A 15,281-nucleotide genomic window follows, 5' to 3' on the forward strand; every position below is an offset into this window, starting at 1 on the left:
TAATTTTTTTTTTTTTTAATCTATGATATAGCTGGGGAGGTAAGAAAGGGTAAAATTAAGAAGCTGGCTGCTGAAATCAAGGATTGGAACCTTTTTTTGCCTGCAAATAAAGATGAACAATGTCAAGAAAAACTGGGTCCTGGAAACCATGACAAGGAAACTGAAAAAAAAAGGTTTTTATGCCCATGTTTTTCTAACTGGAGGAGTCCTGGTGACTCTTTCATAAGGTTTCTTAGCTGTGCTCACTTTGTCACATCCTGGACAGGCCAAGTTTGCTGCTTGGTCAGGAGCCAGCACAACCTATTAGAACCAGAGGGGTTTGGGGCTTTAGCCAAGTTAAGTCCAAAATACTTCAATCATTTTGTACATACTGGGAGCAGTGCTGATGAAGGCATTGCTTTGGGGTATAATTTCTTGGACTCAGTTGCTGTGAATTGTGGGGCTTCAAGTCTTAGTGCTTAGATAATTATCTGTTTTATAAAGTAAGGGGCTCAATTCTGTGATTGCTTTTTTAATGACAGAACCCCCTTCAGGGGCTTGTTGAGAGTGACACTTAAATTTTTACATTTCACCCCCTCCCTTCCTCCTTCCCCTACTGCCACCTCACCAAAGCCTCGAATCCCTAGAAACTTAAACGTGGACTTGTTGCAATCCCTCAGCCATCCTTTAAAGTCCACCTGTGCAAGGTCAGGGCTTCCTCCCAGGCCATGCTAACATGGTTGCCTTGCAGTGGTGCCGAGCTGGGGAGTGTGTCAGTAAAACCCCCATCCCTGAGCACGTGGACGGCGACTGGAGCGTGTGGAGCCAGTGGAGCATGTGCAGCCGGACGTGCGGGACAGGCGTGCGCTTCAGGCAGCGGAAATGTGACAACCCCCCGTAAGTCCTCACACCATCCTGGCTCCTTCTGCCGTGCTGGCAGCCTTCTCCCTCTTGGGCAACCCTTGCTGCAAGAGTACAGGGGAGGCATGGGCAGCAGAGCTGGGCAGAAGCTCTGAGAAATTTCTGGTTCACAAGCTGCAATGACCAGGTTGGAATCCTGGAGTGACTTGAAGTGGTTCTGTGGAAGTGGCTTGAAGGGTCACCTTTGGAAGTTTCCCATTGCAGTGATTCAAAGGTGGATACAGTTGAATTAGATACATGTAGTTTGGCAGAAAAACTGATGCAGTGTTTCCCCTCCAGCACTACAGTGAATGAGGAGGGGCTGATCTGGATCTACAGACCAAAGTGAGCCGATGTGCCTTAGAGATCAGTTCTGCAGGAGTGCTTGCTCTGGGCTTGGGGAGCAGTGCAGTGGCTGACAATGATCAATGTCCCAGCGCTGCCTTGGCAAAGCCCCTTGAGATGCTCACAGGTCAGGATGTGCTGCATAAGAACAGCAAGGTTTTCATGCATGCAGAGAGCCGTGGATGCTCTTCAGCTCCTGCACAGTGACTACAAACAAGTCCGTGCTCTCTGCATGGGCTTGGATTTTTTCTGATTCAGGATGAAATGTAGGTGTTGTCCTTCATCCCTTAGGTCATTTGAGGTCCATCTGGATGTCTCTTCATCATTTTGGAGTCCTGAAGAGGTTACAATTTAACTGCCATTTAACTGGCCACCCTGTTGTGTATATTATAACTTCACAGCCTTGGGAGCAGCCCTCCAAATGCAGTATCTCTGACTTTATTCAGATTTTAGGTTTTCTTCTACACATGAAGTACCCAAAGCTTTTCTTTTTAAATTGGGGCTGAAATTCTGCATAGCAACACAGTCACTTCAAAGACATGCCTAGATGATGGATAGGCTCACAATTGATGCTGTTGACCTGTAATTATGTGAAAAGGATATTTTTGTTTATTGCTCTCCTTATCTGAGCTGCAGTTGCATGTCTAGAATATCCAGGTTTGATTTTTACCAGCTCATTTTCCTGAAAAGGGGACTGAGCTGGTTTCTTTGCTGTCAGCTACAGTGCTGACCAAACCTAAATCCATTCATCATCGTTCATTAAATTACAGGAAATGCTCCTTCCAACACTGCACACTGATTTTAAAATTCTCTTGCTCATATACATTCTTGGCTGGAGATACACACGTGATCTTCTTTTGCTTCAAATTCCTGGCCTCAGCCCACTTCTGCAGCTGGTTTATTCACTGTCCAGAAATACTGGCTAAGGGATTTATCTTTTATTTTGTATATATTTGGTCTTGGGATTTTTTTTTACAGGAATCTCTGCTTCTGCCAGCTGACTCTTGAGCCTGTGGGACTATCAGTATTTTTAAACCAGTTGCTTCACTGTTTGATTTGGTTTTTCCTCTCTGTAATTTCTTTGAACATTTACATGCATTGCCTCCCCATGGTTGTAAGGAATGTGTCATAAGCCAGTTTGCACGTGCAGAATTTTGAGTTATACTGCCTTGTGTTCCTGTCTAGGCTTTGGACTGAGGAGAAAACCTTGGCTTAAACAGAGCATCCCTTCTCCAGTCTCCCCTTGTCATGTAAAAGGGTCACAGCAGCATAAATGGACTTTGATTTCTTCAGTTCCCTTAGTTGGTGGATTCTCTTGCCATAAATACAGTGAAAAGTGGCTGCCTACCAGAATATCTCACACAGTCACTGTTTCAGACATGTGCCAGGAGGGGCTTGGATTGCCCTGTTTATTGGAAATCCCATGTTCAAGCTCATAAGTGCAAGGCTTGGGACCTGGAATTCCAGATTCCATGCTTACCTGTGGTTTTTTGTTTGTATTTTGTTTTATTTTGCAAAGAAAATACAGGCTATTGCTGAGAGTTTGAGTTTTCCTTCTTCTCTGGGGATTCATAAATAAAAACAGATAAGTTTTGCAGGTGCTTAATTCTGATGTTGCATTAGTGGCCCTTCCTGTATGTTTAAAAAACAAATGTGTGGAATGGCATGGATTTCATGGATGGAGGTTATCTGCAGCACAGGTTTGTTCTGGATACCATGCCAACAGTGCAGGTTATAGCAAGGAGGAGGAGGTGCTGATGGGATGTTTGAGGCAAGGGGCAAAGGAAGGGTGGGAGGGGGAAGATGGAACATTCCAGGTGTCTGGTGCTGACCCTGGTTTTGTTTCCCATTGCAGCCCGGGGCCGGGTGGGAAGAACTGCCGTGGGGCCAGCGTGGAGCACACGGTGTGTGAGAACCTGCCCTGCCCCAAAGGGGTGCCCAGCTTCAGGGACCAGCAGTGCCAGGCCCACGACAGGTACACCAACAAGAAGAAAAGCCTCCTGACAGCTGTCATCGTGGATGGTGAGTTTTTTCATCTCCCTCTGTAATTCCTCACTGTTCTTTTGCTGCAGTTTCTCATCTGCAGGGCTCCATTGGTGGTGAGAAGGCTGCAATAGACCCCCTTTAGCTACAGCTGAAAGACTAATTACAATTAATTGTTCTTGGTGCTGCCCTGCTGTTCCTTTAGCCTTCTTAATAGAACATACTGAGTTGTCAATGCTTTACTCATCTTTTTGAAATGTTGAGAGAGAAGTGCCTTAACTTGATTCCCAGTCTGAAATTCCCAGCTTTTTCAACATGAAAACATTCCAGTTAGTTTGGAACTGGAAAGAAAGGTGGATTCCCTGTGCCATATTTTAATTTATGTCACTTTGGGGCATCTCAGCATATGTGGTGAGATTACCTATCTCACCTCTATTCCTTTAACACTTCTTCTGCTGGGCTTTGCTGTTCATCTGCTATTCAAGCAGATATTGCTGGGATATGAAATGGTCTGGAGAACTTGTTCTTCTAAAATCACTGGCTGTAGCCTGAATGTTGTGAATTACAATGACTTGATCATTCTTATCCGACTGATGAATGTTCCCTGTAACAAGCATCTTCCCTTTACAAATAGATACACAAAACTGTACTGACCAATTGGTTTCCTGTGCTGTTAAAGCCCAGTCTCATCAATGTAACCCTTTAAATAGTGATATTTAAAGTGGGAAAATGACAGACTTAAACTGAAAGCCTCATGTTCCTTCAAAGATGAGATATCCAAATGTATTTATGTAGAGAATGCATCACCATTGCCTCAGACCCTTGTTTGTGCTGTTCCCAAGGGCAATTGTCATATTTCTTTTCCCAGATAAGCCATGTGAGCTCTTCTGCTCCCCACTGGGCAAGGATTCTCCTGTGCTGGTGGCAGACAGAGTCCTGGATGGAACTCCCTGTGGGCCCTATGAGACAGACCTCTGTGTACATGGCAAGTGCCAGGTGGAGTAACCTTCTCTTGTTCTATTTCTGGTGGTAGGCCCAGTCTGGGGCAGCACCGTGCTGGGGGCTGGGAGGCTGTCCCTGAGGGGAGGGGACAGCCCTGGTTTATAGGCTCACTGCAAGTGCTCCATGGCTCTGTTATTGGTCTGAGAATTGTGCTGAATGCCCGAGGTATGAAATTTTTCCTGAACAGCTGGGAATGCTCAAAAATCACATTTGCTTGTGTGCATGGCTTGGGTGGGAAGGGACTTCTGTGAGGGGAGCAGATTGGAGGAGGTCTGGCCTGCTTAACTGCTCTTTTTTGGCTATTAGAGAAATCCCTGATAAAAGCACTGCAAATCAGCTCACAAATTGCCACTAGCCTGTTACAAGCATTATCTTGCCAGAATCATGATGCTTTTGGGTCAACCTGGTTCCTTCTTAGAAATACTGAGAAAGCCTTTCAGTACCAGTTGCTCCTTGGCTCCTACAGCTACACGAGCTGGAGTCTTCAGATTGAATTCTCTGTTTCTTAGAGTGGTGGCCCATAACCATTGCAGTGATTATTTCTCTGTAACCAAATTACACACACACCCAAAATGAGGTGTGGGAAGTAATAAAACTTCATGGTTTGCCGAGAGAGTTTGTAATACATTGAATGCTAAGGAGGGCAGCTCTTAGAGCTGGTGCTTCAGGTTCCTCAAAAATTTAATGGAGTTGTGTAAACCTATATAAGATGGAGATTTAATGTTTGCACAGGGGAAGGAAGATGAGAAAATGTGTATTTAAAGATCATAAAAGACAGGATGTTGTTTGGAGTGGATGCTCCTGATGATGGGTTCAGGTCATTTGTCAGTTTGACAGGGCAGACCTTTCATGAGTTTCCTCTCTCCTGATCATGGAGCACGTGTTCAACGTGTGCTGCACACACCACAGTGGTGGGACCTTCACTTGGCTACAGCAGCGTTGCCAGGGCTGGATTCTTCCTGGCATTTCTTCCCTTTAAGTTTCTCCTCATCTAGATGTGTATCCTGTGGTAAGACTTGCTCTTCCTGGTATTAACCAGCCCTCTGCATCCACCAGAACAGCTTTTTGGCATCACCTTTTATTTCCACTGACTTCACTGGTTTGCCCTAGGGACACAGGGCACACCAAATTTGGCATTATTTCTGGTTTCTGTGAGTGGTTAAGAAATGCCAATTTTTATTGCTTTGAGCCTTCCAGGCAGGGAGATAAATGAACACAATACCCACCTGGGTGTGAGAGAGGCTTTGGGGGCATAAAGCAGCTTTACTAATAACAATGCAAAGACAGAAGTGAAAAATATTTGGATTGAATTTTGCACTGCTGCAACAGACACTTCCCACTGTTTCTTGACAAATGATGCTGAAGAGGCATTTTTAATTCACTCTTTCTAATTTATTCCAACGAAGAATATGAATAGCAGCAGTCTGGGGAGCCAGTACAAGTTTGATTCTTTATAATACAAAGTGCTTTGCACATAGAACCAGGTTCATGGTGCATCCCAAGTTACTTAATTTTTCCCAGTTTTTGGCAATATCTGAAAAAAGCTAAAACAAAAACCCATTAATAACCTTTTATAGTCAGGCCAGCTGTGCACCTCCAGCTGTGTGCCATTGACCATTACTCTGGGCTGGCTAGTTTTATTGCTCCAAACCTTCAGAACTGCCACAAATGGTAAATCAGACATCATGGCAAGGCACCTTTTTTTCATCCAGGGAGGATCAGTAGCCAGCTCTCTCCAAATGAATTCCTTTATGAGCACGGAGCACTGGGGGTACATCACGAAAAGCAAATTGCACTCTGAGTCGGGGGCAACTGCCTTTAACTGTGCAGAGAGGTGATGACAGCTGCAGAACATTCAGTCCATTTGCATCTGGCTGAGAAAAAATGTGAAATGATCAGTTCAAGCCGAGCAGATTTGAAAGCCCTGTGAACTCATTTATAATACTCCTCTGCCATATATGCAGTGCAGTGCTGAGAATTGCCATATGTGCCTGTGTACCCCATTTGCCACAGATACTTGTCTAACTAGCTGCCTATTAAACCAATTTAATTGCCATATTCATTTAATTACTGCTTTCCTTGTTTCTTTACTCAGCATAGACAAAGCCTGGCAATAAGCATTGCAGGGGGTCTGGAGAAGAGAATAAGTGCTGAAATCAGAGGGTGGTATTACTGTTATTTATTTTCTTATGTAATCCTTCTAGTTAGAGGCTCTCAAAGGCAGGAATGACACATTGTCAGTGCAACAGACAAATTAGCAGTAACCATTGCCTGTGAACATCTAGCCCAGGAAATGTAATAGATCTTCTCCCTTCCTAGATGCTCCTAAATGCAGCTTATGAATCGTTCTTGGATGATGAATGAATGGAGAGAAAAAACTGTTGCAAGGAGAGGAGGGTTTTGAGAAGGAAAGCAGGAACAGATTCTCTGAAGCCTCAAAATGCCCCAAATACCTTTGGGCACTAAGAGAATTTTCCTTCAGTTTTACTTTGTGAAGTTACTACAGTTTCTCTTTAAAGCTGAACTCCAATCTAAAAGGTGTCAATGAAGCCTTTGCTGTCAGCCTCACTATCCCTGAAACAAAATCATCAAAAGCAGCAGCATCTCTCTATTTATCCCTTACACCTGAAGGCAGCTGGAGTGAGTAAACTTGGTTATTACTTTGATCATGCATAGAAGCACCAAAGAGCAAAATCAGCCCTAAATTTAGCATGGGGGTTCCTAAATCACCTAGACTTTTTCTAGCCTTACTCCTTGTTTTTGAGATGAATCATAAGGTCCTAATTTATTTTTTCCTTGTTTATTTGAGTTGGTTTTGAGGCTGAACATTTCAAATGCACCATTTCTTACCATCCTCTGAGCAAACTGGATCCCCTGTTCAAAGCATATGTAGGTCTTTGACCTTTCCTCCTCAAAATGCACATGGTCTTCTAGCAAGGAGAATTTATTTTCCCCTGAGATTTTTCAGAGACAGAAAATCTGTAGCAGGCTGGAGAACAAGAGCAGCCTGATGTGTTGGAGGAGGAGGGTGAGTGCTCATTTAGGCTTTGCAGCAATTTGCTTTCCCTGTCATGGGCACTGCAGCCATGGGGAAGGTGGGGTAGGGCACTGCAACCTGCACTTCACACTGAGTTCATCTCTTCCCATTTCCCTTCAAGTGACAAATGGCTTTCAGGGAGAGGATTCTCCTGAGGGATTTGTTCTTCCCTGGGCCTGTGGGGTGTGTGTTTGATGAGAGAACACTTACGAGAACAGGGCCCTTTCTAACCCCTTATACTGTTTTGCTCTGTGCTGCTGAGGTTAATTCAAAACTGCTGGCAGAAGTGGAGCTAAAAAAAGTGTCAGATGTCACAGAGCAGAGGGGTGAGGAGAAGACAAGCTGCTCAGCTGACTGGTATGATGCACATGACCTTGTGCTGGCTTTTCTCAAAGGAGGATTAGTCTGAGCCTCATGACAGCATGAGAACTTTCCAGTGGGGACTACAGATTGTGCTTCAGGATGTAATTTAAGGTCTCTGTGAAAAGAGAGACCTCCTGTATAGCAAGAACTGGGCTAGAGATCAAGGGCAGTCTTTGCTGAGATTTAACAATTGAAGAGGTGAAGATGTTTTGGCTCTATCTGCAGTTTTCTCATGAATGTTTTGTCATATCACACCTCCTTTCAACTGGCTGGTGAATCCACAGTGTGTTTAATGAGAATAAGCCACATATTAGGCTGTCCTGGCACAACAGAATTGTTACAGAACTATTTTCTTCTGAAAGTGATTGTCACACTCTATGAAAGGGGAGCACAAATTGGAAAATGGACAGATTATCAAAAACAGCTTCTGTAAACTGGACAGGCAGAGTGTCAGGAGAGTGCCACAGGTGGCAGAGGAGAAACTGAAGTTGTCTACTGGACCTGCTTCTGGCAAACAGTTTTTTACATACTTAGTACCCACTTTTTGCATTTGATTGATGCCTGGAGTTCTGGCTTTGTTTCCTCACTTGAGTATTTTCCATGTATTATTCATATTCCTGCATTACAAACTGTGGTACAAGATGTTCCAGACTGGGTAGCTTGTCTCCATACAACAACTTGGCTTAGCACTGAACTTTGATAAATTATTTAGTGCATGTGCACAAAATCCAGAAGGATTGTCTGAACTACAGAAACCTGTTGTATAATTGCCTTTTTGTTTTTTTTCATGTCTGGATCTGTAGCAATATAATCTGAGGTTTAAAAGAGTATCAGGGATTTGGTGAGTAAGGCATAGTGACAAAACCAAGTCTTTGTTGATATCCTACTAGTTTGTGGTGTACTTGGGGTGTGGGGTATGAAGAACAAAAAACCCATGCTATTTCCCCCAGTTTTTCTTCCATGTTGTCCCATGGAAAGCATGTAATAGAACAGAAGCAAAGGAGTTCCTGGGATGGGAAAGAGCTTTGCATTATTTGCATGTTCTCTCATGAACACAGAGGTTTTGACACATAGCCTTCAATATCTAAGTGTGAAAAATCATAAATTATTGTGTCTAACACCCCCATGAGCTGCTGAGGGATCTAAGCACAAAGTCAATGGCAGATGACATTGCAGATCTAATGCAGAAGAGATAATGCTGATTTAAAATAGGATGTGTCTAACTCCTGATCCAGCAGAGCTGCTCTGATTCAGACAAAATCTGAAGGCTTGGGAAATGACAGGAGGATATTTGCTGAACTAATTCCTACAGGGACTCCAACCCCTAGCACAAAACTTGTTGTGGAACAGAAATTGGAGTAACTCAGAGAGGAACTGCTTGATCAGGGACCCAGACTCACCTCACCCAGCCCTGACAGCCCCCACAACCCTCCACAGGGGCAGATGTGTTTAAAACAATGAAATAAGAATTCTCTTCCCCTCAGATCTGTATGTCACTTGCTCACATCTGTACATTCCTGTTTCATGTGGTCCATCCCCGGAGGTATCAATGGCATTGGATATTATGGACAGAAGGAATTGGCAGTGTAGATGAATCTGTCATAACCAGCCTGCTCTGTACATGATTAATTTGTAAAGTGGCACATGTTGCATCAATATTTATATTTGATCCATTGAGACAGCCAGTTAGTTCAGCATATGGGAAGCATTACAGTTTTGTGAGCCTACAATGTCATTTCTTGCACAGAGTGGGTGTATATAACAAAAATAATTGTGTTTATGTAGCAAAACATACCCTCACAAGCTGTATCAATTGAGCTCTTTCACAGCCATTGAAAATACAAATAAAAATATCATTAAAAAATACCCAAGCAATACAGAGAATAGTTCACACAGAAGAATCCAAGTGATATGTATTCAAAAGAGAAGAGTTTTCCTATGCTGGAGCCAGCTATGACTGAAGCTGGAAATACCACCCAACAAGCAGTATTTTCAGATGTTTAATTATAAAAATAAGAAGGGGGAGGGAGAGAAGGAAGGGTGGATGGAGATATCAGCTTAAAGAGAATTAATTTCAGGCCTTTGGCTCAGCAAACATGCAGTTACCTGCCAATTTAAAGGTTGGTGTCTAGTTCCAAAATGTGGTATCAGAGCAGGAGACTGCCTGGGTGGAAGAGCTTCAAGAAACCTGTGGACACATTTCTGACTGTCCATGCTGAGGACTTGAAGCCCTAAAAGACTTATTTTCATGTTTCTTGCCAGCATTCCCATGTTTTAAAGCTGCTTCCCTTCTCACCAGTCCATTCAAAACTGATGAAACTGAAAGTATCCAGCAATTGCTGGATGGGCTGGTCCATGGGCTCAGTCTGCTCATCTGCAAAATAACTCTTGGGTCAGAAAACACACGGGATTATTGTTATTTACATGGTCTTTCTTTCTTCAGAATGTTAAGCTTTCCCTTTCTGCTTCTTAATTTAATTAATCCCCTTACCTTGGTTGGTTGGAGTGGACAGGAAGTAACACAAAGCAAGTGAGAGATGGCAAAGATCAAACAACTCCCTTGAACTATTTAGGTTTTAAGGGATTCTTTCTGCACTGTGAAAACTTGACTTTTGAGCAGTGAAACTTGGAATTTTCCCTTTGCATGTGGTTAATTAAGCCTTCACATTGTGGAAAGCTTTTTGCAGGCTGAGGACAGCTCTGTAGTTAAAGGATGGGCAGTGTAATACACAGAGCATGTTGTCAGTGGGAAACTGCTGATGTACACACTGCCAGTGCTGGAGTCTCAGGGGCTCTCACACCCAGCCACTGTGTTCTGCCCTTCCAGTCCTGTCTCTTCCCCTTTGATCCACTGATCCACTTATTTTAAGAGTGGCCATGGTGGTGGTTTTAAGAGTATTTTCCATGTGGAGAGTTCTCAAAGGATCAGAGTGACCAAGGTGGTCACTGCAATGTGTTTCTAAATGGCTTTGCAGCTTTTGGAATCCACTGTCAAATCTTACCCAAAGCTGTTTCCTTATGTACCGTTATTAAATGTACTCTTATTAAATGCACTTTCAGTTTGGAAATGATTGGAAGGCTTGGGGAGAGGGGAACAGGCCCTAATGTTTATGTAGACAACACTAAAGTGCTTCCAAGGTATTTTTCCCCCATAAAGTAGCAAGAATGCACCAGTTTTCATCTTGAAGCCATGGAAAAAAGTGTTTTATTCTCTTAGAGATATTCCTTTGTTAGAAGCCATTTCCTGGCCCAAACGTGATGGAGGCCTTAAGTCTCAGGGCCTGGATTGAGGGAAAAGTTTGCCCTGTGAATGGGAGCAATGGTGCCATTGAAAAGGAGGGTGCAAGGGCCATTCCCAGTTCCTTCACTCACAGGGAACAGGGTGAAGATGAAAGGTAAAAACCAGCAAAGGTATTGGGAGTTACATTTGTGGATTCAGTGGGTTCTCTCCGTGCCTCTCAAGGGCCTCTCAAGTGGAAGGGTGTCAGTGAGCAAGTAAAGGTGTGAGGAAAGGTCTTGTCTTGAACCCCAGTCTCAGATGAGGGGACCCAGCCTTCTCAAGCTTTGCTGGCTCCCACTGGTTTCCATTATCTGGGAAGCTCCAGCGTAAATACAAAGCATGTGATTGCCAACTCCCCATTCTTTCCCTGCCTCCGTTAGAGTCCTACAGACTCCTCATGTAGCTCTGGGAATAAGTGTGGTTCAACACTCATTATGTTCCCTTTATTCATCTGTGTGCTCACATAGTGCTAATAACAATGCAGCACAATAAAAGATAGCACCAGAGCCTTAAATTAAACACAGCCTTTCCAGTATCTCAGCAGGGTGGCAGGCAGGCGTTCATTTCCAGCTGCCTTTCAGCAACCCCATTAATAAATCATCCTGATTTTCCTGGAAGGAGAACTGCTGGGACATCCTTCTGTTCTGGGGGCAGAATCACGTTCAATATCCCAAAATTATTTGTTGGACATGGGCGTGAAGTTCAGGCTTGAGAATTGCAACTGCCAGAAAATCCACGATCTTCTTCCTCCTTCTTTTAACTCCCATTTATGCATTTATACAGTTTTTTCCTGCTGTTCCTGTGCAGCAATGTAGGTGCTGTGCCAGTTAATGAGCAGCATTTCCCTGGTATGTGTTCAGGATGATCACCCTCTCTCAGCATATCTGTCCCTAATGATCTACCCAGACAAGCTCTGCATCAGCACACAGTGGAACACTGGCAATCTTTGATCCCTGAAATACATCTGGACTGAGGCAGTGGCCAGGGTCTTCTGAAACAAGGGGAATGTTGGAATTCTGATCCAAATTGAATTGCTTACACACAGCCAGGCTCAGATAAACAGCCCGAGTTCTCTTAATATTTCCCTGCTTACCCTATTTTTCAAAATGTTTGTTGTTTTGATTGTTCCCTAAGATATCTCTCCAACTTTCCTCTGGCTTCATCACAGGAAGGCAAAGAAGGGAGAGACCCAATAGCCTCAGTCAAATAAGTCTTACTAGTGACAGTCCTGCTACTCATTTGCCAAGAAACTGTTTATCTATGCAGAATAAATCTTAAAGTAATTTTTAATAGTGCAATCTCTACTAATAACTTGCATAATGACAAGGCTTTTTTCAGCAGAAGTTTATGTTTTAAGAGTGAATTGCTGATCAATTTAAGGGTCTTGCATGGACAGAATACAAGATTCATTTACGTAGATTAATGACAGTGTTGTCAGCCTCAAGATCTACAAGAGTGGAATGTTCACCATCATAACCCATGAATGCTTTGTGAATAACGAAGATTATGGTGATAATTCCCATAGCTACAGGAAGAATATTATGACTCTTCCTTTGTGTGGAAGCAGAACTGTAGGTTTCATTGGAAAAAAAAATAGGTATGTATAGAAAATTATGAAAACACCATTTATAATGAAGCTTTAGGTGAAACTGTTAGATTCTGTAATTTATTTTTCAACTGAATCTTGACTCTTAATACAGTGCAAGCATGTGGAAAATTTCATAATTGCATAGGCAATCTTGTGGTAGAAATTGGCCAGATATGGAACTGACCTGCTTCCACTGAACTACTCTTTCATTTCAGGTATCTTGAGCCATCTGATTAATGAGGTCTTTTTTCAGATATTTCAAAAGTTTAATTAAGAGTTGAATGTTTTCTCCCCATTCAGGTTTTCAGTCAGATGTCAACCTTAGTCTTGACCTCATTGTTTAGAGATGCTCTGACCTTGCCAACAAAGTAATGGGGGTCTCTGGTTGTTGTCATTAGAAAATTGGCTGTGATGGGATCATTGGCTCAGCTGCCAAAGAGGATCGCTGTGGGATCTGCAGTGGAGATGGGAAAACCTGCAAGGTGGTGAAAGGAGACTTCAACCACACCAAGGGCATGGGTGAGTAGCACTCGGTCTGGTTCTCCTGCTTGCTGGAGGAGAGTTGGGGCAGCAGTAACAGCTCTTCCTCTTGGATAGCACTGGGGTCACCTAGCCAAAACAGCTCTAGGGAGCTCCTAAGGAGCATAAAACAAACCCCAACTCACTTCAGGTGTGATATCCCATCTGCTTCTTACTCGGTCACCCAGACACCAGCCACTGCCTCTGCCTGAAATTCAGGCTGAAGTTGTGTTTCTCATTCTGAGTGCTACTGATGCTGGTGATTTTAAATAGGAGACAAAATCACAGAATCTTTCCCAGTGGGAGGGAAGTTGGATTTCAGCACCATCTTTGAGGTCTCAGAATGATGCATGTTGCATGTTGTAGATGATTCATGTTATAATCAGAATATCTCAGCTAAAGGAAAGAGCAGTGCACTCCCCTCTGAATATTTTTACTGATTCCCTGCCAGCAAAAATATCCAGTATAGGATATAAGACTTTTCCCTTTCTTGTTAAACATTAATGTATGTACAGCTTGGTGTTTGAATTAGCCTTTGTTCCAGGCTTTCTGTACTACACTTCTGAGAACCCTGTTATCACACATCCTTATTAGCCAAAGGGAGGGAAAGCCATGTCCAGAACTTGGAAGCTGCTCCAGGAGGAAACCAATGTCCAGAAAAAAAATTATTTCCCATTCAGTGAATACAGAACTGGCATTTCTGTATGGAGAAATACATTCAACGTGCTGCTCCAGGGCTGAGTTCCACAAAGCACATGAAAATCCCCTCTAAGCACACATTTCAGTTTAGTGGCTAAAGCAGCAGCAGTGCTTAGCAGCTCCCTTTAGTCCAGGTCTCAGCTCTGAAGTCTGAGGCTCTGATTTTGTTCACTGACCTCTTCCTCTGCACCTCCTCCTCCTCACCTGTGGGGCCAGCTGGAATCTGTCACCTCCTGTGAGATGCAGGTAGATTTCCCACCTGCACCACATCTCTCTGGAGTACATCTGTGTGCTTGGCCAGCCTGTTGAGTGGTTTCCTACATTAGTGCCTTTGACTCTTTTGTCCCAATTATTTTCCACCCACTTACACCAAGCCTTTTGCATTTGATGCAAGTGGTGGGAAAAGTTTCTCATTTCCATTGAAAAAACCTGATCTATTCCCCATTTCTGTAGAAGCTTATACAGCTTTCATGGATTTCTTACATGCTGCTGAAGAGTAGCTATCTTTTTTCCAATGAGTCTACAAAACATCTTGTGCAGATAAATACAAAATTTCTGGGTCACTGCCAGGAGGTTGCACCCGTTTCCCGCTACACAGCCTGCTTGAGGTGGTGACTTTACAAGGCTGTAGGAGCAGAGCAGCTTCAGCCTTAACTGGCTGCCAGGACTCTGCAGGAGGTTTTCACCCCCAGTGCCCTGGAACCTAATCAGAAAGAATTCCTGATGACTCATGGGCGGTGTTCAAGCATTCAGATTCTCTGCTGATCATCTCAGACACACAAACCTGTCAAAGTGTTGCTTTGTCAGTGCAATGTTTCCACCTTTAGCCATCTCACGTAATCTAGAAGATAATTGTTTTTACCAGTATAACCTCATAACCATTTATTAGGTGTTTTGTTTTATTTTTAATTTAATTTTGAAAGTCAATTACATTTTATGTGTACTTCCATCCATTTCTGCTCACATGCTGTTTTGCAGATTCAGGTCCTCAGGTGAACCCACTGAATTTCATGCAGTAAGCAAAGCTCCAGGTCTGGGTATCACAAGTGAACGTGGCATTACTCAAGGGAAAAAAGCTTTTTATTTTAAATTTACATTTAGGCAAAAATGTGCAAAAATTTGATGGAAGCTGGGGCAAAGAAAGTTCCACAATATTCTGCTGATAACAACTTCAAGGTTTGGGTGTGTAAATGATGGCACAGTTCAGTGGCAAATCCCCACCACCTGGCTGCATTCCAAGTCAAGGCCAAGACCCTGAGTCCAGTGTGCTGATTTATCATTTCAAAAGAGAATAAACTTCAAACATCAATACATTGATTGTTTTGGAGTGGTATCTATTTGGGGAATTGCAGCTGCAGCCTTGAGCCTTGGCTCTGCCCATAGGACTCCTCTGCTTGCAGGATTGGTCCCTCTGTGTCCTGTGATTGCAAATGATGTTGTGGAGCCCTGTGAACTGAACTAAACCCCTGCCAACTCCTTTCTGTTTCTTAGTAACCAATAGTCATTGTAAGAAGGTTTCCACATGTGTGATGGCAAAGGCAAAGGCTGTTCCCAAGTGTTTCTCGTGTAAGATACTTGAATGCTGT

General features: G+C 43.3%; 1 protein-coding gene across 1 annotated transcript in view; it reads left to right on the plus strand.

Moving 5' to 3' along the window:
* ADAMTS17 (ADAM metallopeptidase with thrombospondin type 1 motif 17) overlaps window positions 1-15,281 on the plus strand; it is a 155,998-nt gene that overhangs the window by 89,854 nt on the left and 50,863 nt on the right. The window contains exons 12-15 of the mRNA XM_071441238.1: window positions 731-876; window positions 3,080-3,246; window positions 4,076-4,203; window positions 12,876-12,996. Coding sequence (XP_071297339.1) covers window positions 731-876; window positions 3,080-3,246; window positions 4,076-4,203; window positions 12,876-12,996 — 562 coding nt within the window. The remainder of the gene's footprint in view (window positions 1-730; window positions 877-3,079; window positions 3,247-4,075; window positions 4,204-12,875; window positions 12,997-15,281) is intronic.

This window comes from Agelaius tricolor, unplaced genomic scaffold, assembly GCF_023055355.1.
Source record: "Agelaius tricolor isolate 1412-34295 unplaced genomic scaffold, bAgeTri1.0.p SCAF_16, whole genome shotgun sequence".
Taxonomy (NCBI): domain Eukaryota; kingdom Metazoa; phylum Chordata; class Aves; order Passeriformes; family Icteridae; genus Agelaius; species Agelaius tricolor.